Source organism: Convolutriloba macropyga, chromosome 10, assembly GCF_964194025.1.
Source record: "Convolutriloba macropyga chromosome 10, txConMacr16.3, whole genome shotgun sequence".
Taxonomy (NCBI): Eukaryota; Metazoa; Xenacoelomorpha; order Acoela; family Convolutidae; genus Convolutriloba; species Convolutriloba macropyga.
This window is the reverse complement of record NC_134477.1, coordinates 27,209,209-27,231,516: the sequence shown is the minus strand read 5'-3', so window position 1 is coordinate 27,231,516 and position 22,308 is coordinate 27,209,209. Positions and strand designations below refer to the sequence as shown.

The window sequence follows — 22,308 nt, the reverse complement described above, 5'->3', positions numbered from 1 at the left end:
ACTAAAGTAACCTTACCTAAAAGAATACATATTAAAGAAAAGAGATTGCAACGAAATTAATAGTCTAATGTAAATAGACGTTGTCTTAGAAAATGCAGATTCAGCTTTTAGTTTTGGGATCTTGGTAAGTGCGGATGGGGGCATTTGAGAATTATTTAAAATTTGGATATAGTTGTGGTTGTTGGAATAATAGGTGGGGGTAGTAGGTAATAGGTAAGCAAATGGGGCGGGGTAGGTAAGGTAGTAGGTTTGGATGGGGGCAGGCAGGCGGCGGGACAACGAGGGTGTCTGTAGTTGGTGGGCGCGGCTCGTTGTTGGGACGGATGGGCGTGTGGGTGGGAGAGGTGATATAGGGGTATGTAGTGCGGCTAGGTGCAGATGTTTTTAGTGTGAATGCAAAGAAGGAATTTTAATTGGGAGAAAATAATCGAAAACAGAAGTCAAATGTTCATGTCATGAACAAACTTGTTTCAGCTAAAAAAAAAACTGTTGAATACCAGTACTCCAGTTCGAGTCAATAAAAATACGTGTGTAAAACGCCTGTTAGCTCTCTTAACGGCTTCGGCGTGATTAAATATACCCCTTGAGTTTGATTTCCAAATATGATCACGTTTCAAGAAATAACACGCAGCTCTAAATTATATTACATAACTTACACATTTGCAAGTTCTTTAAGTTGTAAAAAAAACTTAAACAACATCGATATAACTAAGCGCAGTTCAACGCTCCGAAGTTTTTTAAAAAAAATAGTTTTGATAGTCACAAAACTTACATTCAAGGACAATGAGAAACGAAGTTACCCCCCCCCCCCCCCCCTCCACATTTTCAGATCTTGAATGTTAGAAGTCATTGAACAAACATCCGATTTGTAGTTTCGAAAACGTGAGATCAATTATCTCTTCAAAATTTGATAGGCACAAGTTTGACGAGTTAAATACGAACTGCCATCGAGGGCTATTAAAAGCTTGGAAATGAAAACTGCATACCTTTTCCGGGTGTCCAATTTTAGTTTGCGTGACGTAAGCCATGGCTGCAAATGGTGTCAAGTGATTGGACTTGCAGGTGGCCCTCGAAGGTTCCAAGAACACTGGTTCCATTCCTTCAGAGGAGAAATTTGACTGCTTGGAGTCCCAATAGACACATCCATGCGACACTTCCACCAAACACGTATCTGAGGTAGAAAAATACAATCACACAACATTAACCACAAATTACGCAATATTTCGCTAAATTGTTGAGTGCCAAAAAAATTTTGCTCAAAACTGTTTATTCCCTCGGTTCGCTCTGGTCATGAGCACTATTCTATTAAAGTTATATGGCTCCAATGGTTGTATATCAAGTCAGTCGTCCTTTACCCCCCCCCCCCCCCCTGCCGCCTTCTTACTTTACACTCAAGTGGGAGTAGAGTGCTTCCAGAATTGCTTTGCTCTTAGTCAGGGACTTTTGCTTGTGCGGGCCATAAAAGTGTATGGTCTTGGATATGGTATCCAAGACACCATAGAAAAAAAAATTGTTGAAGGCCAATGGCAATTACGATGTATTCGTTGCACTACGTGATCCAAAAGACGTCATTTGAGATCACGTTTAAGTTTTTTTATGGTCTTATGTATGGTATCAAAGAAGCCATACGACCATACATGTCTTATGTATGGTTTCCAAGAAACATTTATGGTGGTCATCCCGCGCACGTACTTTATTTCAACGGAACTGGCCAACTCAAACCAAGTGAATAATGAATTGTGCAATCATTGTTTGTTGAAAAACAATTAAACGTTTCAGGACCAACTGCACATCTAATGATATCGTTTTTAAATAATTGGAGGCGCAAAAAATTCTGTGTGGACCAAATGTTTTTATTGTTGTAATTTAACACCCCATAGTTTGCCCGAACAAAAATAAAACGGATTAAAAAATTTAAATAATTAATCTTTTGGATACCTGTAAGTTCAACTTCAGGGCTGGATTTGTGGAAATTGAATGACGTCACAGCTCCCACCGATACCTTCGCACCACTCGGATCCCGAATGTCCACGTAAAACTGATCGGAGACTCTTTTCTGAGTTCGCAGTTTCAGTTGTATCTCATCGATATTTCGACCGTTTCTTTTCAATTTGGATTCAGCGCTCACTCGCTTTTCGATCGGCTTGTCTACCGTTTTGTCGTATGAACTTATCACAATTGTACTTCCCGGAGGAATTTTGTTCAGCTCACTTTTGGAAATTTTGGCACCTAAATAATAAATTAAGCTACAGTTCGACTACCGTTAATTGTAAACCGGACCGTGTTGGGCTATGAGCTCAAATTGAAGACATGATTGACTTGATGTATCGGGAGCTGCATTGGGATAATTTTCATTGCCAAGTTATTCAACCTAAATTTATATTACTTTACTGAGTAAACAGATTGATTTATGGAACAGATTGGAACAGGTTAAGGAACCCATCTATCAATTCTATAATAAAGAGATAGCGTAGAGAAAACTCCGGCAAAGTCAGTGTCAGAACAGGTCACAGGTGCTTCACAGTGCCAAGAGCACAAATATCATAGAAATGATCAGCCTCTCCTTAACTTGAAACACGCTCATGCAAATGTGAAAATTCCACATCTCTGCAGTTTCAGATTCTAGAATGCCAGAATTTCCTATATACAATAACAGATTTTAAAACTGTCGGAATTTCAAAACTAGAAAATGCATATTTCATAAGCATGTTCATGTGACTCTGTTAAAGTGCCTTTCAAGTTCTGATTTTTATCTCGTAGAGCTCCCTACGGTTCCAGATTATGGCCAGATTTTTCAGTGACTTCATCAGTATAAAGAAAAGAGTGAAAGAATAAATTTCTCTTTTATCATAAAAATTATGAACAATTTAATTAATTACATAATACATTATATAATTCATAATATATATCAATTGAAATTACTTACATATCAAATGTATCTCGGAGAGGACAGATAAACGGGGCTATTAAGCCCACCTAGTATCTGCCCTGGCTAAAGTTAAATAGCTTAGAAGAGAAAACGATAAGAAAAAATAATTTTTGATGTCCAAAACAGAAAAATAATTTTTTTAAAAAAAAAGCGGTTTTAAGCTCAAAACGATTCTCTCTTTTGACTCATTACCAACTAACGCTAACACTGTATGCTGTGTTACGCTTAACGAGAGAGCCACTGATTCTTGGCAAACGTTTTAAAAAGAAATTCAAATAAAATTTTTTTTCCTGCAATTCGATTCTTTATCGTCAATTTTCTGTGTGTAGACTTCGTTATTGTGCAAAAATAATACCATTTTTGAGGCAACAATTTTTGACAAGAGTTCATGGAAAAGAAATAGGTGAAAAAATATTTTGAGGGTGGATACGGAATAAACTATTTAAAAATATAGGATACCAGCTCCTCATTGTTTAGCAAATAACTTTCTTTAAATTTATGATAAAATAGCGATATTTTTTGCCAAATTTTGGTTTCAATGTTTCGTGCTAGAACTTCATTCTTTCTTAGCGTGTTAAATGGCTTTGCAAAACGATATGAAATAGAGGAGCGCTCAAACTGCGTTTTAAAGGAGGGTATCTTTAGGTAGTTTTTGGTAGATCTTCTGGTGTTTCTGGTACTATGCTCATATTCAAAGAGTTCAGTTAGATAGCTTTCGCTATGCATCTTTTTCAATGATTTCAGGACAAATTTCAGCAGCTCATAAACATGGAACTCGAATACTGTTAGTAATTTATTAGAGATAAAAATGTCCCTAGAACTATCTGACCTTTTCCTGAAGTAAATGAATTTTAAAATTTTTTTCTGCAGAATGTAGATAGGTAGAAGCGACGAGTAACTGCAACAGCCATATACCAAAATACCGTATTGAATTATTGGGTTAACATTGCTTCGATAGTAATCAATTAGCTGTTTACGGGGTACATAGTGACGCAGCTTACATATAATACCACACTGTTTTGAGAGTCTTTTCTTAATATAATCTATATGTGATTGAAAACTTAATTTACTATCTACATAGATTCCGAGATACTTACAGAGATTACGAACTTCAATAGAAACATCATCAAACTTAAAAACTGATTTGGAAGCACTATTTTTATTCCTTATATTCATTTGTACTGTTTTATCCATATTTAGTATTAACTTATTAGCAATCAACCAATTATTGATGCTTTGCAGATCTTCTTGCACTGAATTATCGTCTTTGTTGATTGCGGTGAGGTTTGTATCAACCGCAAACAATATAACATCAAGAGATTTGCAAACTAATGGCAGATCATTGATATAAATGAGGAACAATAACGGGCCCAGAATTGAGCCTTGTGGAACCCCACAAACTATAGATTTCCACGATGAACAAGCTCCATTTACAATAACCCGCTGTTGTCTCCCTTTTAAGTATGTTGTTACCCAACTTAGAGCTGGGCCTCTGATGCCAGTATTTTCGATCTTTTTCAATAAGATATCATGCTCAATGGTATCAAAAGCGTTTTTAAGATCAAGATAGAAACTGATAGCTTTTACATTTCGGCAGTTCAATCTTATTTTTTAAACTAATTCAACTAGAGCGTCAATTGTGCTGTGTTTGGTACGAAATCCAAATTGCCTATTGAAAAACAAATTATGATATTCCATGTAAGAATATATGCGAATGAACAAAGCACGTTCAATAATTTTACTTTATACAATTAGTAGAGAAATTGGTCTGTAGTTATTTTCATCAAGTTTTGATCCATCCTTGTGAAGAGAAATGACTTTAGCCTTTTTCAGATCATCGGGAAATAGTCCTCCTTCAAAAGATAAATGGATTATCTGAGTTAGATATGGAATCATAACATTTGATGATAACTTGACTAGGACATTTGAGATATCATCATCACCAGATGAGAATTTATTATCCAGATTATCAATGATTTCCCTAACCTCGTCACAGGTTATTGGCTTTAGATACATTGAGTGATTAACTTCGTCCATCTTAGTTAAAGGAACGTGTTTAATGTCGTATTTCAACTTCGGACCAACATTGGTGAAGAATGTGTTAAATTCCTCAGCAAAGTCAGCGCTGCTTGGATCAGTGCAACGTGCATTGCATGAATTCAACGCAGGGACTTGTGAACTTTTTCGCGTTGTTCCTTTAATATCATTGAGTAACTTATATGTTTGCCTTGAGTCTCCAATACATGATTCGAATTTTTGTGCATAAAAATCTGTCTTAGCTTTTTTAACACTTTTTCCAAATTTGTCGCGTAACAATTTGAATTTTTTTGTTGCTTCATTGTTATGCGGATTTTGTTTCATACTTCGATGTGCTTGGTTTTTTTTGAAGCGCAAATTTTTAAGGGTGTTTGTAAACCATTTCGGTACTTTCGATTTTTCATCAGCCAAGCATTTAGGAGGGGCATACTTGTTAGTGATTTCTAGGAAAAGGCTGTTGAATTTGTTGAACAACTCATTGGTACTATCAGATTCGAAAAAGCGACACCAATTCCTTAGGTTCCAGTCTAAGTCAGTTAAATATTTCGACCGTTTTTCTTGATCTTTTATATAACTTATGTCTCTAAATGGCAAATAGTTTTGTTCAGTATCAACATTAATTGGCCACTTCATTAGGATGTGATAATGATCTGAAAATTTTTCTTGAGTTAGTACACTAAATTCAGGGCTGGCAAAATTTTGATATATAAAATGATCTAGACAAGTTGCGGAGGTAGAAGTTTCCATGGTAGTTTCAAGATTAGCAATCTCAAAATCTTTAGCAGATATCGAGCAAAGATAATTCGAATGTAATTGATTCGTCACATGAGTGTCGATGTTAAAATCTCCAGTTATAACGGTAGGACAATTTATGGAAGTTAAATCATTCAAAAATTTATCCAGCTTTTCGACGAAATTTAATTTATTTGTTCTTGGTGGATTGTAGATAGAAGCCAATTTAAATCTATATTTATTGTATTGAAGAGAGACCAAAAGAGTCTCATCCATATTTGTTGAATGTGTTTCTAACAAGAATATTGGATCCTTAATTTGAATCATTACACATCCGCCAAGCGTGTTCCTATTCTTAATTGCATAATTATTATAGCCTGGAACTAATAAGGAATCGATATCATCATTTTCAGTCAACCAAGTTTCAGTGAGACATATAACATTTGGTGGAGACTCAAGACTATGAACAAGTGCTTCCAAATCACTTAAGTGTTTTTTAAAGAACGAACATTAACAGTTAGTATGGAAATTGATAAATAGGATCTACCACATGAAGATAAAACTGATTTAGGTTCCCTCTCCGTGCATTTCTCTGCCGGAGAAATGCCGCTGAAAATGAAAACAGTTTTTCACATCTTGCAATTGATAGCCTAGTTCATCACCACTTTCGTACAGTCCCGTTATCTTCTGAATAGATCTTTCATTCTTGTATTGGAAAAAAAATGTTACTTTCTCGGGTCCAAACCATTGCAATACGATTATCGCGCTTCATTAGGTTAAAAAATGCTAAACGGGGACGACTAATATCTTCAAAGACTTTAACATTGGCGTATCCGTTGAGATTCTCCAAACTTTTCTTCTTCTTCAGCATCTCAATTTTTGAAACTCGCCTGTTGAAGCGGACAATTATTGGTTGCTTGCCTCTCTGTGAACTTGGTAGCCTGTGTGCAATTGAAATGTCCTGCTCATCCACGTTAACTTCTATTTTGTTCGCAAGTTTAACAACTTCCTCGATAGTCTCCGCGTACGCTTCAGGTTTTCCATCATCCTTGATAACCTCAGGCAGTCCAATTATCTTGATGTTATCACGCCTCTTGTAACTTTCCAGTAGCTCGGCTTCGGATAGGGACTTCAAGTTACATCTTTCTTCTTGCACAGTTAAATTTTGAGCGAACTCATCTTTCAACTTGGCAATTGCATCGTTGATGGCTGCTGATACCGAATTCCGAACTTCTGCTTGAATGCCTGCAATAATACTTCGCATTTGAGCTGCAAGTGCGCTTTGAATGACTTCTTCCATCGATCTTTCTTCAAGTGGACTCAGTTCCGAGCAACCTCTTTTGCTTGCACTTGCCTTCATCAGGGGGTTGCGATCCATGTACCGGAGAACAGGTGGTTGTCCATTGACGTCATTGCCGGTTTGGTCATAACTCATCTTAAACTATTTAATAAGTTTATCACAACAATTAGGCTAAGTATCACGTAGACTATACTTAACGTTTTCCGGCACAACTAACGCAACGAAGTTAAACTTAGCAGAAAAAAACTCAATTTATCATTTGCAACCTCTACTAGGTTCATAACAGTCAGATAGAAAAAAATTTGAGGGTTTTTCTAACAATATTCGCCACAAGAAACTGGCTAATCAAAGACGATAATTAGCTAATTTCTTAGCCCACAATTAATATTGTAGGATTTGAACAATTTAGATATTACCTTGCGTAGCCCCTCTTGTAACGCCTTTTTCGTCAACATGTCTCAAGACCAAGTCTCCAGAACTTTCTAATTCTTCTGCAGACTCAGGCATCTTCATTACTTTTACATGCGAGTGCTCAGTTTTCACTTCAACTTCCATGTCAGATCTCAATTGAGAGCCAAAATGGAAATGTAGATCTTGTAACTTTTGCAGCTTCGTAACCATATATGGTAGTTTCTTTGGAGCATTTTGATTGGCTGAAACAAGCAACTTGATATACGACAGTGCATGTTGTAAAGCAAACTTAATTGCCGTCACAATTTTTTCACGAGCAAAGTCTTCCTCATTTTCAAATCGTTCCTCTTCAATTGCGTTCATCAATTTTATTTTCAAGGGATACTGTTTTAATTTGTCAACGAACCCGAAGCCAGTATCAACTTGCTCTGTGGTCAATTTACCATCTTGAACTTCGTTCACGAAGTAGCTTAAGTCGTTGAAATACATCGCCGTGTCTTCATAATTTAAAGATTGTTCACCATGCTTTGAAACTTGCTTTCGGTTGTCAATCGAGTCGATGTATCTCTGAAATTCTTCGCGGATCTGTTCGGGCGACTTTTTGGGTTCTGTCGTTGATTTGGAACTCGAAGTTGAAGTCGTGGTTGTTTCTGGAGCTGGAGTCGAAGGTTGAGCCTCTTTTACCGTAGTTGAACTTTGAACACTTCGGTCTGGGTTTTGTTGAGAATCGCCTCCCTGATTTGGCACCGTAGAAGTTGAAGTCGATGGAGTTGTTTCCATGTCCTGGACATCAACGTCGCCATTTGCCCGGAAGAACAACGTCTTCGCATGTTTGGGTTCTGTAACCAATGAACACGTGCATCCGACTGTTTCTCGCTTCACAGTTAGAAGCTGTTCGCATTTTCGGCCAAGGTTTCTCTCAGAATTGAAGTTATAATTATTGGTTAGATTTGCTAAATCCAGAAGCTCATTCGCAGTTTCTGTTCGACATTCAATCTTGATGCTCTTTTTGTTTCGGATCTGAAAAGCACAAACGTCGCAACAGACTTTAGCGGGCTCGCTTTTGTAATTAGGGTTTGAGGTGTACTGGTAGACGTTCAAACTTCCAAACCCGACCACTCTTTTCAAAGGAGCGTCAATTTTATATGGAAGTTTGGTCAACGCTTTAGAGTTTCGAACTTCAATTTGGCATTCTCGATCTCTGTCCGATCCATAAAGGTCAAATGTGACCATATTACCGGTATCTTCAGCATATGCGACCGTAACCGTTTCATCCGGGAGGTAAAAGTAAGGGGAGTCTGAGTTTCGGCGACATTTGACATCCGCGGTTACCGGAAGACCCGGAATTTCGGCGGTGCCATAAAACTCAGGCGGATTTGCACAGGTTGTGTGGTATTGCATTATATTTTCAATTTTCCCAACGGGTTGCGACTGATGTTCAGTTATTTCAACAAACTGAGACTGAATTCTGCGAGTTGTTTCTAAGACTGTCCCCTCCATACCATTATAACAAACACATGAATAGTATCCTTTGTGATTAGGGGTTAAAGGGTCAAAGGTCAATATGGAGCAATGCTCAGGTCGGTGACATTGTGGATCCTCCATTCCTTTTAGTTCCCAGGAAATATTCCGTTCACCATTTAGCAGAACATCGACCTCTCCTAAACGAAGTAGCCAATCACAATCGAGAACCGGGTTAGCACGCATGCAGCACTGCAATTGGACAGTTTCGTTGTAACAAGGTTGTTCTGAAAACTCCATGCCTCCTGAATTGCAGAGTAAGTTCCTGGGTTCAATATACTTGTTAACCTCCAAAGCATAGTATCTACTTGTTATTGGGAACTCGTAACACCCAGTACCGTTAACCTCTCCCTTCATTTCAGTCGGATAAATCTGGCAACAAGTGAAACGTTCAGTATCCACATCTTCAGGGTACAAGAGGTAGTACCCAAACCCTACGCCTTGTTCAACCATAGAGAAGTTACGAACTGGGGCAGCTCCGTCCGGCCAAGCAACACAAGTGACATTTGCGGTCAAGTTTCCTGTAACTCTTATTCCAACGTTTTGAATTGGACCAATTTCTGGGTTCATTTCCGCATATATACAACCTTGCTCTGCAGTTTCACTGAACATGTTCCAAACTTTACCTCGTCTATATCTGCAAATTATAGACTCCCTTTCGCCTACAAGGTCAATCCTCTCAATGTCATCGGGTGAAAGTTGATAATTCTCCACAACATTTTCCTTATTTGTCTGATATTGAAGCTCATACGGATTTCTGTCAGAACTCAAGTCAACAGCTCGGTATGATCTGCAGGTCAAAGCTTTGAAAACATTTTCACGGTGAAGACCTTCAAATTTTTTCACACCACTCGAGAATTTTGAGATCATGTCAGCAGTGTGAAATACATATTCGCCACCATCTTCTGAACAAACAGCTTCGGCTAAGATTCCATTCGAAACTCCGCGACAAAATCTGTAATAATATTTGTATCTTTCATCAATGGAGCCTTCCCATATTTCCCAATTATGGAAATACAACGGAAAATTGTCAGCGTCGCCGCAACGATTGCCAGAAAGTTCTGGATAATCAACTTCGTCCTGAATTTCGAGTTCAAAAACCAAAACTCCAGATTTTGATGTACTTGAACAAGAAGGAATTGGACCAATCACGTCAGAGCAAGGGCCTGATTCTGATTGGTAGATACAGTGATCTGGATCTGAAGGTTTGACCGTTATTGCAAACTTGCCAGCATTCCAGCTTTGAATTGAGAAAACTTGAAAATCAAAAGTGATTTGTCGTTTTTTGTAATCAATTTCAAACCTTCCTTGCTCGAAATCATTTGATGTTAGATATCTACGAACAGGAACACTGTATTCGCAGAATTTGAAATCATTTCTCAAATCAATTTTGTCAATTTTCAGCAGTAAAGGAGTCAAATTTATGTCATCAAAGCTTGCATGTTCTGTTATTAAGTGATGCTCTAAGACACAGGTTATGGTTAAGTTCTGACCCAAAACAAATTTCTCGCCGCACACGTGCGAGCACTCCAGTTTGAAAGGGTGGATAATTTCAATGGAGTAATTTACAGAATTCAGTGAGTTGTTACCGTCAATGTGAAAATCATATCGACCAGTGTTAGAGGAATGAACTTCAGCTATGGCCATCTTAACTTTATGTTGCATAATTGGCGTTGCAATTGGATCGTCAGTACACAAAAACTCTTCAGTCCAAGACAGATTCGCGTTTTTTGGTTTAATTTCTGTTGCGGCTAATATTTCACGAAAATTCAAACTCGTGTCGTTTAGTGGAAAACCTCTAGTCGTAAGGAGAATTTCAAGAGGCTCGCCGAAAAGTGCGTCATTTAGCCGAATAAATCCTGCGTCAACTAAAGGGTTTGGGTCAGCAGTAACATTTTGTTTTATTCTTGGCATTTCGCTAACAGTAAATGCGATTATCGAACTCGATTCGTCATTTGGCATCTTCGGCGCAGTGCATTCGTAAATTATAATCGGATTATCAACGTGACTTATAACCGAAATCTGAGTTGAGTTATAACAGTTTATAACATAATGCGCAACTGTTGAATTAATTTCTCGGCCTAATTCGTTCACACCTGCACACCGAACGACTCGCTCAGTTATACACCCGACAATTTCCGACTCCAAAACAAACGTTAAGTTGACTTCCGATTTACTTCCATATAAGGAAGGTGGTTGTATTTCGTCACAGCCCAGGTACGTCAAACGAAGGGATCGAATTTCGCCTTCGGTTGAGAAACAAATAAGCCCTGATATAGTCATGTCTTGCGTGCAAACAGAAGTTTCTAGAAGTTTTGTTTCAGGGTTGACCCAATTACAGCGTAAGTTGATAGCTTGGTAGATGGTTAAAAATTTGTGCTCTGATACATCTAAGTGCAGTCTTTTCTTCAGCTGCAAGTGAATCACTGATTGTATGAAATTGTTCGTATCACCCATTTGAACCTACGACAATAACAGCAAATTTTTAGGACCAAAATTGCGGATTAATTGCAAACAAATGCGAGACTTGCCAAATACTATAAATTAAGCCTGAGACAACAAGAAACAGTCAGAATTGCCTCAATGCAATCAATGTTTGAGCTGCGTTGGAATGTCTTCGGTCCAAAATTTTTATTGCATTTCGAAGACAAAAATGTATGTAGTAGGCTTTCTGTAGCCTTTTGCTGGATAATACGGAATTTTAGACTATCTTTCATAAGCAAAGTACAGTTGAAAAATCGTTTTTCGTCGTTACCGTGCTGAGCTAAAAATGCATGTAAAGACTGATGGCTTTTGTATAAAATAAAAGCTGATAGTTGAGCTATCAGTTGTCATCACATTAACGTTTTAACAAAAAATTGTTAGCTATGATCAATGAACACTTGTTTGAATGTTTGAGGAGTCGTTCAAACAGCTACAATTAGTCGTTTTTTAGTGGATAAATAACTGATGGAATAATACACAGTTCGTCTATCAGCTGTATAAATGCACCATTTTTTCCGTATAATTTATACATTAATAAATTATAAAACAATTATATATTACACAATTATTAAACAATTACAAACTATGAAAATTTAGAAGCTTCTTACAAAGTGGTCCTAAAGGCTCCTAAATCTATCGGTAAGAAAATTTAACTTTTGTTTTTTTCTTTCAACTAGTTAAATTGTTCAATAAAATTTGTAGAAAAGTTGCTGTAACCACACTGTTCAGCGAGGTCGCGTACATAATAAATCTTTGAAAATTTACAAAAACTTAACTGGTTGTGATCACGTTAACGTCTTTCACAAATCTTTGTTCGCTATGATGACTGAACACTAATTTAAATGTTTGAAGAGTCATTCAAACAGCTTCAATTAGTCAACTTTCAGTGCACAAATTAATGATGGAATACACATTTTATTTATTAACCGTATAAGTGTAAAATTTTTCCCGTAAAACTTTTATTTTGAAGAATTCTATAAGAAGTAACACAATCAAACTATGAACATTTACAAGCTTCTTCCTACAACGTGGCCTTAAATGCTCAATCTGTAAACAGTAAATTTTACTTGAATTTCTGTTTTTTTCACAACTAGTTAAATTGTTCAATAAATACTGTAGAAAAGTCGCTGCAACCACAGTGTTCAGCGAGGTTGCGTATATAATAAATCTTTGAAAACTTACAAATACTTAACTGGAAAACAAATAAACTGCTTTTCTTTCAAATAAATCAAACCAAATAACAAACCAAACGTTCTGCATACACCCAGTAAAAGAAGCAAACGTTCAAATAACAAAATTACAGGGTAATAAGCTTCTTTTTCGAGAGCACTTTCAGTATCATTTCGGTTTCCGGTTGCTGTAAATTTTACATAAATCGACAGAAAATCAGAGCAAATCTGGGTGATTAAAGTTCTGAGAAATCATTAAAGTTCTTACCGCGGAAGATTGGGTCAGAAATTATTTCCCAAAGTTTCTGGCAAACAAATTTTTTTGCGCAAGCGCCCTTATTTTTTTAAACTTACAGCATTCAGGATTCAATCAATTATCATTTGATTCATCCAAAATTAGCAGCAGACAAAAATCAGAAAGGTACTGGAAAACAATTCTTTCAAAAATACAATTTATAACTTAAAATAGCAATTTTACATTAACACGAAATGCGCTAGGAAGAACAAAAAATGGGGAAAAAGACTATAGTTAAAAAATTTTTTCAAAGTGCGAACTATTTTGATGTCGTTTTATAGTCGGACATACTCCTGTTTTTTAATGATATGATACAGCAGAATGAGAGAAGAGTAAAACAAACCTAAATAAGTCAAAAAGATTTCAAGCAAAATTTTGAACAAGTTTTGAACTAAGATAAAGCGAAAGAATTTTTGTGCGACGAAAAAAAAAATACAACAGGACACGTCCTGATCTACAGTTCCTTCAAAGTATCTTCATTGAATATAAAAAAACTAGACCTATAATGGATTATGAATTGAAAAGTCCAAAAAAATCCGATCAAAATACTCGAAAAAACAGTAAAAATCAAAGCAAGTTGGCAAATGTGATCAGATAACCACTCGCGAGAAAGCGAATTTTATTCAAACATCGTTTTCTTACTCGTAAATTGAAGTAAAAAATTCCACGCCGCGACGCCACTCACGTTTTCGCTCCCCTTCTTTTTTTCCAGTTTCGGCGTGACCGAAGAAATCATCACTTCAATTTGACTTCAAAAATCATGAGAATATTGTGAACAAAAAGTTCATTTTTGATAATGGTTTGCAAATTATTTCAGCATTAAGTGTTTCTGTTCTGTTTTTTAAAGTAGAAGTGGGAATATGGTAATTGCGAGAACCGCTTTGTCAACTTATGTTGAGATCAAGGTAATTGCGTCAAAAAGCGGTTGCTAAAAAGCATCAAAACGTTTATCCAAGTTACACCATCAACACAATTTTTCTTGTAAGTGATTAAAACAGATTAACTTACCCAAATCAATATATTTGATATAATTCATTATTGTTTTAATGCTCAAAATTTTAAGACCAATGGGTTGCTGTTTTGCGAAAGTACCTGTGCGAAAGAACAGGCTATATGCTGATCATTGTGATCAATTGTAAATTACGACACAATCAATTTTACTATTTCGTAACATAGCATTTCAGAAATACCGCCTAGCCTCCACTTACGACAAACCAGAAACCCGGGTCTTTTTATACCCTCTTTTTCAGTATACAATATGTCTTGTCATCTGTACACATCTACCCCTAGGTACAACCCCCGATGGATATCCTTTACAGATAGATAATTGCAGACTTGACTTATGGAAGATACTCCGTTTACGGACCCAGTCGAGATCTTCATGTCTGAACAACTCTGCATCCATGAGTAGTTTGCACGTGTTGCGCATGTGATCCACCTGATCCAACACTGGCAACTCATCTCTCACAGTGTAAGGCACAGCTGACACAAACAAACTCTGCTCAGATGTCGAAATATACAACTGCTCATCATCTTCACCGTCATCCAAAACCTATGCACAACATTTGCTCCAAATACTAATCAGTCAAAATCTGAACAATGACCTGACCGAGATTGCTCGTTAATACTGCAAGATCTTGCATGATTCTGGCAAAGGTTGTTAATCTGTAAAGATCTTTCAAGACTATTGTATTGCAGTACAAAAAAATATGAAATGAAACTAACTTTTTTCTTATAGAAATAGCAAAAATGCATGCTGTTTTAATTGATTTTAGTGATTTACGCCTATCCCTGCTTCTTAATGAGATGATAGAGGGATTGCAAACAATAATTAACAAATAATAAATAACAATATTAGTTACGGGCATCTTAAATTGGGCATAATGGGTTCAACCAGCTGCCATAGTTGATTTTATTACCCCAAAGTATGCATTGCGTGATATTTTGCCCTGTGGACCACCAGACACTTCGTAGAAGCCATTCCAGTCGGACTGGAAGACGTCGTAGAAGAGAGCAACGGAGCACTTCTGGTAGGATGGGAAGTATTCAGCCAAGGAGTGGAATGCATTCTGTTGGATCAGGTCCTGCCTCCCAATTCGCAGAGGAGTGTAGCCTGAAGGAATTAGGAATAGGTTTAATTTCTCCAATGAACATCACATACACTTCTTGCCACCCATTGCAAGATCGCGCCCGACATTTTTAATTGTCTTTAGGGTTACATATATGGTTCATAGATATGGTTTGCCAGGATAATCCGGTTGTTTCAAAACATGTCTCTAGTCTATTCATTTGCTAAAAGAGCACGTCTAAGTTTGAAGTTACTGGACAAAAGAGTCAAAGTCCATGTTGCACTTTTGGCAGTTTTTTCAATCATCATAATAGTCTTGGAGGTTGTAATAACATTGGCAACACAGGTTATTAAATCATTTAAGGACCACAATGCAAAGCAGTCATTTACGGACGGTAATAAAACCAACTTCTCTTACAAATACACAAAATTATTTAGTGTATCATTTATCGGCTTACAGAAATGATCATAATCTAGTAAACAGTACGATCAAAGTGCTAAAGTGAGATATAATCTTACCTATGGCTAGGCCTGGCTATAGCATGTTGAGATATCTCAACTGACAGAGTAGATATAATTTGATTCAAATTTGATTTAATCAACGACAAACATTAATTGAACCGCTCGTTAAGGATTCAGTTCACGTTTATACAGCTCTCTAGCATGCATTTGCAGATAATTTGAATGACTACCTTGCTGGGGGTATTTCTTCTTGTAGGAGTCGATTGACTGCTCGTTGCAGTCGCCTGCAGTAAGCTCAGAACTCACAAAGTCAATGTCAATCCGAGTCTGTAAAATGCAAAAAAGCACAATAGGTTTAAAACCTGATTTCTGTAAACGCTCTACCTGAGTTCAACAATGGACGTTTAAATTAGCAAATTGGCTAACTTTTATGATTAGATTACTTTTTAAAATTTAACGTGAACTACTCATGTAATTATCCAAAAATGTTTAAGGATCGCTTGGTACAGCCTGATAAATGTTGCAACAGGAGTGAAAAAGAACTTCCTTATGAGACATGAAAGGTGACAACTGCAACATTCAAAAAACATACATCTGACATCACATCACTTGACAAATAACTATTGCTACCAAGTATACATTATCGCACTTTTAACTGTTTTAGTCACATTTTTAAGTTTCGGGTGTTAAGCGGAGACAAAAGTTAGTTGCAGTTTGCTCAGTTGCCTCAAAAATGGATTAAATCTTCACTACGTCCGTGCACATATTTTGTAACAGTGCAAATACTGGCGACCAGATCAGGTAACTATTTTTGTGGTTATTGCCACTAATTTCTCCACTTCAGCATCAAAGTAACTATTAACCAATTACATTACTTGGTTCATTGCTGACAGAGATCTAATTTAAACTAACCGTCAACTAATTGGGTTTAGGATCCCCTCTTATTCGATAATTTCATCAATTGCTTCCGATTTGCGGTCAACTCAAGTAATTTGTTCAATTCCCTTCCCATAAGACGAGTTGAGAAAAATCACATACTAAATAAAGTCCCCTCTCATTGGGTTACATATTGTTTTAGATCTTTTATCCAGGCAATCACTCTGCAAGGTTATCGCTCAATTTGTTCGACCTGCATAGATCTCCCCACTTTTCGGACGAGCTATTAAGAATGTTGCGCCCTATCGCCATCTCTTGGATGATAAATGATCAAGGCAGCTTATGCTGAAATCAGCAGTCATGCTTCAAGAAATAAAAACGCCATCATCGAGCTGGAAATATCCCCATTTTCATCTTGTGACTCTTAAATAGAGGTTTGATGCTCAAAGTAACTATTTTCCGAGCACTGCTTTCTGCAATACGAATCTCAATCAGCCTAAAACCATCATTAATAGCTAGTATGCAACTAAATACTTAAGACAGAAGTCAAACTTCAGACAGTCGAAAATATAGGTTTGTGCTCAACTTCGATTTGTCTTGAACTCTTCAGAAATCTTCGAATTGTTGAAACTTGTCCTTAGTGTACATAATTCTTTCCCTAATTTCTGAAATAAAATTTATCATTTTTGGCCTTTAATCATTGTTGGCTTTTAATCGGTTTCAGTCTTGACTCTTCTAACCAATTCAGATTATATTCGCAAGAACACCCCAGTGCCGTTATGGCTGACAACAAATGCTTATTAGTGTAGCTGTTGTTGTTGTTCAGTCTGTAAAGTTTCCTGTCGACACTCATCTGATTCTGCCAATGCTTCTGCTTCCAACAATACAACACGAAAAGTAATTGAACCATTTTGCGAGAGTTGCTAACAATGTTTGTTAAAATGTAGCCACGATTATCTGATAACAATGAATTTTTCTTCCAACACCAAAAATAGTAATAAATGGAAAGTAGCGACGAAATATTGGCGGTATAAGCCAAAAATACAACAAAACAGCTATCGTATCAAACCTGGAATCCAGGGCATGTTTTTGTCCAGTAGTAGTCAGCCACAGTGTCATACTGCTCAGCATGGTAGCCAAATATTGCAAAGGTAGCCAGTGTTGCCTCAACATCACTGCCAAAAGGAAACAATACGCATCTGCGGATTTACCATTGTATATAAAAAGAAGGTTCAAGTGAAGTGTATCAAAAAAGAGCAACATAATTTTGCTATCAGGAATTCTTAACTTTTTAACAGTTGACAGGAAAAACTCAAAATTATTTTTTCTTACTGAAAGAGGAAAAATTGAGCAAATAATTCTGAAATTTGAAAATATTTATATTTTCAATCGTGTAAGAAGTGACACGTTTCTTTCAGAGTAGCAATTGTATTATAATAAAAATTGTATTTGTAGAGAAGTTTGCAATCACAACTGATTGACACAAACCCTTCGGGTATTGTAGTGATGTTTTTGAAGCCAGTGCGATAGAAGCGCATGTATCTGGCGGTGAACTCCGGAGGGTAGCTCACACTCTGCCACTTGCAGTCCAGTTGCAGTCGATCACCCCACATCAGCCCATCCTGAAACATAACCCCCAAATTCCACAGACTCACAAATGAAGAAACTTAATCACACAGCTGGCTAAAAATGAAAGAGGGACACTTTGTAACTCCCAAACAGAGGTCCTTTCAGTGCGATTTCGTAATTTTTATTTTGAAATCTTAGCGGAGTTCGGATAGCTCTTCAAAGCAGTTTCCCTTTCGATTTGTTAATTTTCGTTCGGCATGAAGTGCGCATAAACACAACGGCACAACGGTGAGTGACTAAAAGGCCCCGGGTTAGGAAGACCAAGAGGGGCAAAGTGTTTCTCGTGGCAACGGCGGCTGGTTTCTCTGGGGGGGGGGGGGGGGGGGGCAGTTTTAAACTGATAGAATATGCTCAGTCAATTTGCTAAACATACTATTCCCACTTCTTTGCAACTGCTGAAGATGTGCTCACTTATAGGAAAAGAGTTAATAACGTAAAGGAAGTGAGGACTCAACAATGAGGATAACAAAAGGCAGTATCTGATTCTCTGTTGTCATAGGTGGATATGTATATGCAAAGCAAGTCAACGTCTCCTTCGCTTTGTTGCTTTTAGTAGAGGCTTATATAGTACTTGGCTGTCCTTCTGCAGTAGCTTCTGGATAGCGTCTTTTTTATCTTTTGAGCGTAGGTGTGAATTATTTACGACTTATTTGTTTGTTGCTTATGTGCACTTACGCACGGCCCACATCATAAATCAAAACAACACAGCCAACAAAATATATATTGACATTGAATATCTGCACCGAAAAACTTACATTATTGCGAGCATTTGTTTTTACCAACAAGTAAATCTTGTAGTTTTACTCATGTCTTTAGATGCTCATGCTCGTTAAGACTTTAGCATACTGCCGGAATGAATATCACGATACATTATATTTATCTTAGTTTCCAGCGCTTTTGGTGTATTACTGTCGAAATTCAGACCAACGAAACCTTATTTCTCGGTACGGAGAACATTCCTGTACATGATATCGAAATGGAAGAATTCACTTTTACTGATGGATGCAGCATCATTAGTTGCATAAACTAATGAGAGACTTGGTCAAGAAGCTATTTCACTTTTTTGGGAAAGAGACACAATTTCATAGTCTGCCCAACCCCCCCCCCCATACACACACACACACACACACACCCATACCCACACACACACACACACAAGCGCGCGCACACACACACACACACGCACACAGGCACAAACCCATACAAGCACACACGCGCCCGCACGCACAAGCGCGCACACACACACACACACACGCAGAGATGCACACACACACACACAAACGCACATACAGACGCACGCACATACACACACGAGCGCACAACCGCACACGCGCGCACACACACACACACAAGAACACGCATTTACACACACATACACAAACATCCACACAAACAGACACACACATGCACACAGAAACAAACGCACACACACACAGACGCACGCACACAGACATATACACACACACAAAAATACACACACACACAAACAAACACACACGCACACACAGACACACACAAAACACACACAAACACAAACACCCACTCACACACAAATCATTAATTTTTTTGGATAATTAATATCAGGAAACACCACCAGGTTGAGATGTGTGCAAAAGTTACGAGGACATAGGAGTGTCTGCGCGTGGTTGTAAGTGCGTTCGTTTTTGAGCGTGGGTGTTTGTGCGCGCGCGGTTGAGTGTGTGTCTGCATGTGTGTGCAGGTGAAAACAGGTTTGTTTGTTCATGTATGTGCGCTGGTGCTTGTATGTGCGTTCGCGCGTACTTGTGTATTTTTGCGTGCTTGTGAGTGTGTATGCGTGTGCTTGTTTGTGAATGTGAGTGTGTGTAAGAGCGTGTCTGTGCACATGTGGTTGAAGAAATTTCAATTATTGCAAGTATTTGCTTTCAACAAAAAGTAAATTTTGTGGTTTCGCTCTTGTCTTTATGCTCCTGCTCATTCAAAACTTAGCATACTGCCGAAATGAATATCAAGATTCAGCAGAGTTGTCTAAGTTTTCAGTCCTTTTGGTGTATAACTGACGGAATTCAAGCTATCAAAAATTTTTTTCTTGGTACAGATGAACACTCTTGTACATGATATCGAAATGGAAGGATTCATTTTTACAAATTGATGCAGCATCATTAGTTGCAAATTTGAATGTGGCTTATTTGCAGCGGGAACACTCCCATGGAAACATGGGACCAACGAAATTCAACAAAAACGTCCGAAAGGAGAAACGCAGACGGGTTTTCGACTTCGAGGTTTGCTGAACCGACGACCAACCCTCGTACCACAGTCGGAATCGTCAGGCTTCTGCTCATCATTAGCCGCTAAAACTTCTGCGTCAGGCTTCTTCTCATCATTAGGCGCTAAGACTTCAGCGTTGTCAGAATGCAGCCCTCAGAAATGCGGCAGGATGCCTGAAGATGACTATGCAGGACGACCTACATAGAGAATCCAAAGTCATGCCAGTCAAACAGTAATTGTCAGCTACTATCAAAGCAGTATATATCAAAGCAGTATCAAAGCAGTCTCAATCACCGCACCATCCTAACCATGGCCTTATGTTTCAACGAGGAGAAAGAGAGATGAGAAGAACTTTAGCCATGGAGCACTCGTAGGAAGTATTTGACGCAACAGAACTTGAGCACCCAAAGTGGATGAAACGCGGCAACCTTATTCTCCACACAAGAAGCGTACGACAGATGATCCAAGCCAAAAAAGCCAACAAACTGCTCAATGACATCCCTCCTCCGATTGCAGATGAAGAACGAAATCTTGCGCGAGAAACGAGGACAAAATTAGCACAACTCAGAGCGGGCTACTCAAGAATGCTAAACTCGTACCAAAATTGCCTCGACCCACATGTGAAAGATGAGTGTCCAGATTGCAAGGAAAACCCGCACGACACTCGACATCTTTTCAATTGTAAGAAGAAGCCAACGAGTCTAGACGTAACAGCCCGGTGGACAGATCCGGTCGCTGCTGCAGCGTTCCTTGGAATCTAGAAGCCAATACGTTCTCCCAGGGCTACAACAACAACAGTTTCAAAACCTAAGGAGAGACTTGGTCTCAAAGCTATTTCACTTTTTTGGGAAAGAGACACAATTTCATAGTCTGCCCCCCCCCCCACACACACACACACATACCCAAACAAACACACACACGCGCGCACACACACGCACGCACGCACACATACGCACACACACACACATTCATGATGTCGAATTCAAAGTACTCATACTGGTTCAGGTAGTATAATTAGCTGAATACACTCTGGAGAGATTAGGCCTCAGAGCTAGTTCAATATGCTGGGAAAAGGTCGAAAGTTAGTAGTCTGTGCCAATAATAACATACCGATAGGGACACAGCCAGAGATGTGGGTATGTGATGTGCGTGAGAGAGAGGTGTGTGTCTGTGGGTGGACAATGCGTGTGTGTGTGTGTGTGTGTGGGTGGGCGTGATTGTGGATGGGTGTGGGTGGTTGTGTATGTTTGTGTTAGTCTGTGTGTGAGTGGACGTGAGTGTTTGAGTGCGTGTGTGCCGTGTGTGTTTTGTGTGTGTATGGGTGGGTGGGGGGAATGTGTATCTGTGGTTGTGTATGTGTGTCTGTTTGTTTGTGTGCGTGCTTTTGTTTTTGAGAGTGTTTGTGTGTGTGGTCGCTTGCGTTTGTGTGTGTGAATGTGTATCTGTGGGTTTGTGTGTGCGTGTTTGAGTGTGTGTGTGTGGCATGTGTGTGGGGAGGGGGGGGAGGGGTGGGTGGCTGTGAATGTGTATCTTTGGGTGTGTGTATGTGTTTGTTTTTGTGTGTCTGGTTAAGTGTGAATGTCTATCTCTGGATGTGTGCGTGTGTTTGTTTTTGTGTTTGCGTGTGTTTGTCTGTGGTGCGTGCGTTTTGTGTGTGAGTGTGTGGGGTAAGTGCGTTTTTGGGTCCGGGAGTGGGCGTGAATGTAAATATGTGGTTGTGTGTTTGTGTGCGAGCACGTTTGTGTGTGCGCGTGTTTGAGTCCGTGGTGTGTGTGTTTTGTGTGTGTGTGTGTGGGTATGTGTGTGCGTGTGTGAGCTGGAGGTTTGGTGTGAAAGTGTATCTGAGGGTGTGTTGTTTTTGTGTCAGTTTGTGTGTGTGTGTGTGTGTTTGTGTATGTAGGATGTGTGTGTGGGAGAGTGTGAATGAGTAACTGTTGGTGTGTGTGAGCGTATTTGTGTGTGCGCGTGTTTGAGTTTTTGTGTGTTTGTGGCTGTGTATGTGTCAGTTTGTGTGCCTGCTTTCGTGTGTGTTTGTATGTGTGTCTGGTTGGCTGCGAACGTGTATCGTTGGATGTGTGTTTGTTTTTGTGTTTGCGTGTGTGTGTGTGGTGTGTGTTTTGTGTGTGTGGGTGTGTGTGGGTCGGTGGG

The 22,308-nt window shown here is 38.5% G+C and overlaps 3 protein-coding genes across 4 annotated transcripts in view; 1 reads left to right on the top strand and 2 right to left on the bottom strand.

The window, feature by feature from the left end:
- LOC142348402 (uncharacterized) overlaps nt 1-10,221 on the bottom strand; it is a 24,962-nt gene extending 14,741 nt beyond the window's left edge. For both annotated transcript variants that reach the window (XM_075399744.1, XM_075399743.1), the window contains exons 1-3: nt 7,415-10,221; nt 1,939-2,229; nt 987-1,171 (exon numbers count right to left, since the gene is read on the bottom strand). In XM_075399744.1, coding sequence (XP_075255859.1) covers nt 987-1,171; nt 1,939-2,229; nt 7,415-9,800 — 2,862 coding nt within the window. In that variant the 5' untranslated portion in view covers nt 9,801-10,221. The remainder of the gene's footprint in view (nt 1-986; nt 1,172-1,938; nt 2,230-7,414) is intronic.
- Nucleotides 1-22,308, top strand: part of LOC142347846 (uncharacterized) — a 176,361-nt gene that overhangs the window by 41,987 nt on the left and 112,066 nt on the right. The gene's annotated exons all lie outside the window — the stretch shown is intronic.
- The window catches only part of LOC142347976 (uncharacterized), a 25,768-nt gene continuing 13,538 nt past the window's right edge, over nt 10,079-22,308 (bottom strand). The window contains exons 3-9 of the mRNA XM_075399142.1: nt 17,773-17,906; nt 17,354-17,459; nt 15,639-15,735; nt 14,798-14,991; nt 14,245-14,430; nt 10,275-11,393; nt 10,079-10,129 (exon numbers count right to left, since the gene is read on the bottom strand). Of these exons, the coding sequence (XP_075255257.1) occupies nt 10,079-10,129; nt 10,275-11,393; nt 14,245-14,430; nt 14,798-14,991; nt 15,639-15,735; nt 17,354-17,459; nt 17,773-17,906 (1,887 nt within the window). The remainder of the gene's footprint in view (nt 10,130-10,274; nt 11,394-14,244; nt 14,431-14,797; nt 14,992-15,638; nt 15,736-17,353; nt 17,460-17,772; nt 17,907-22,308) is intronic.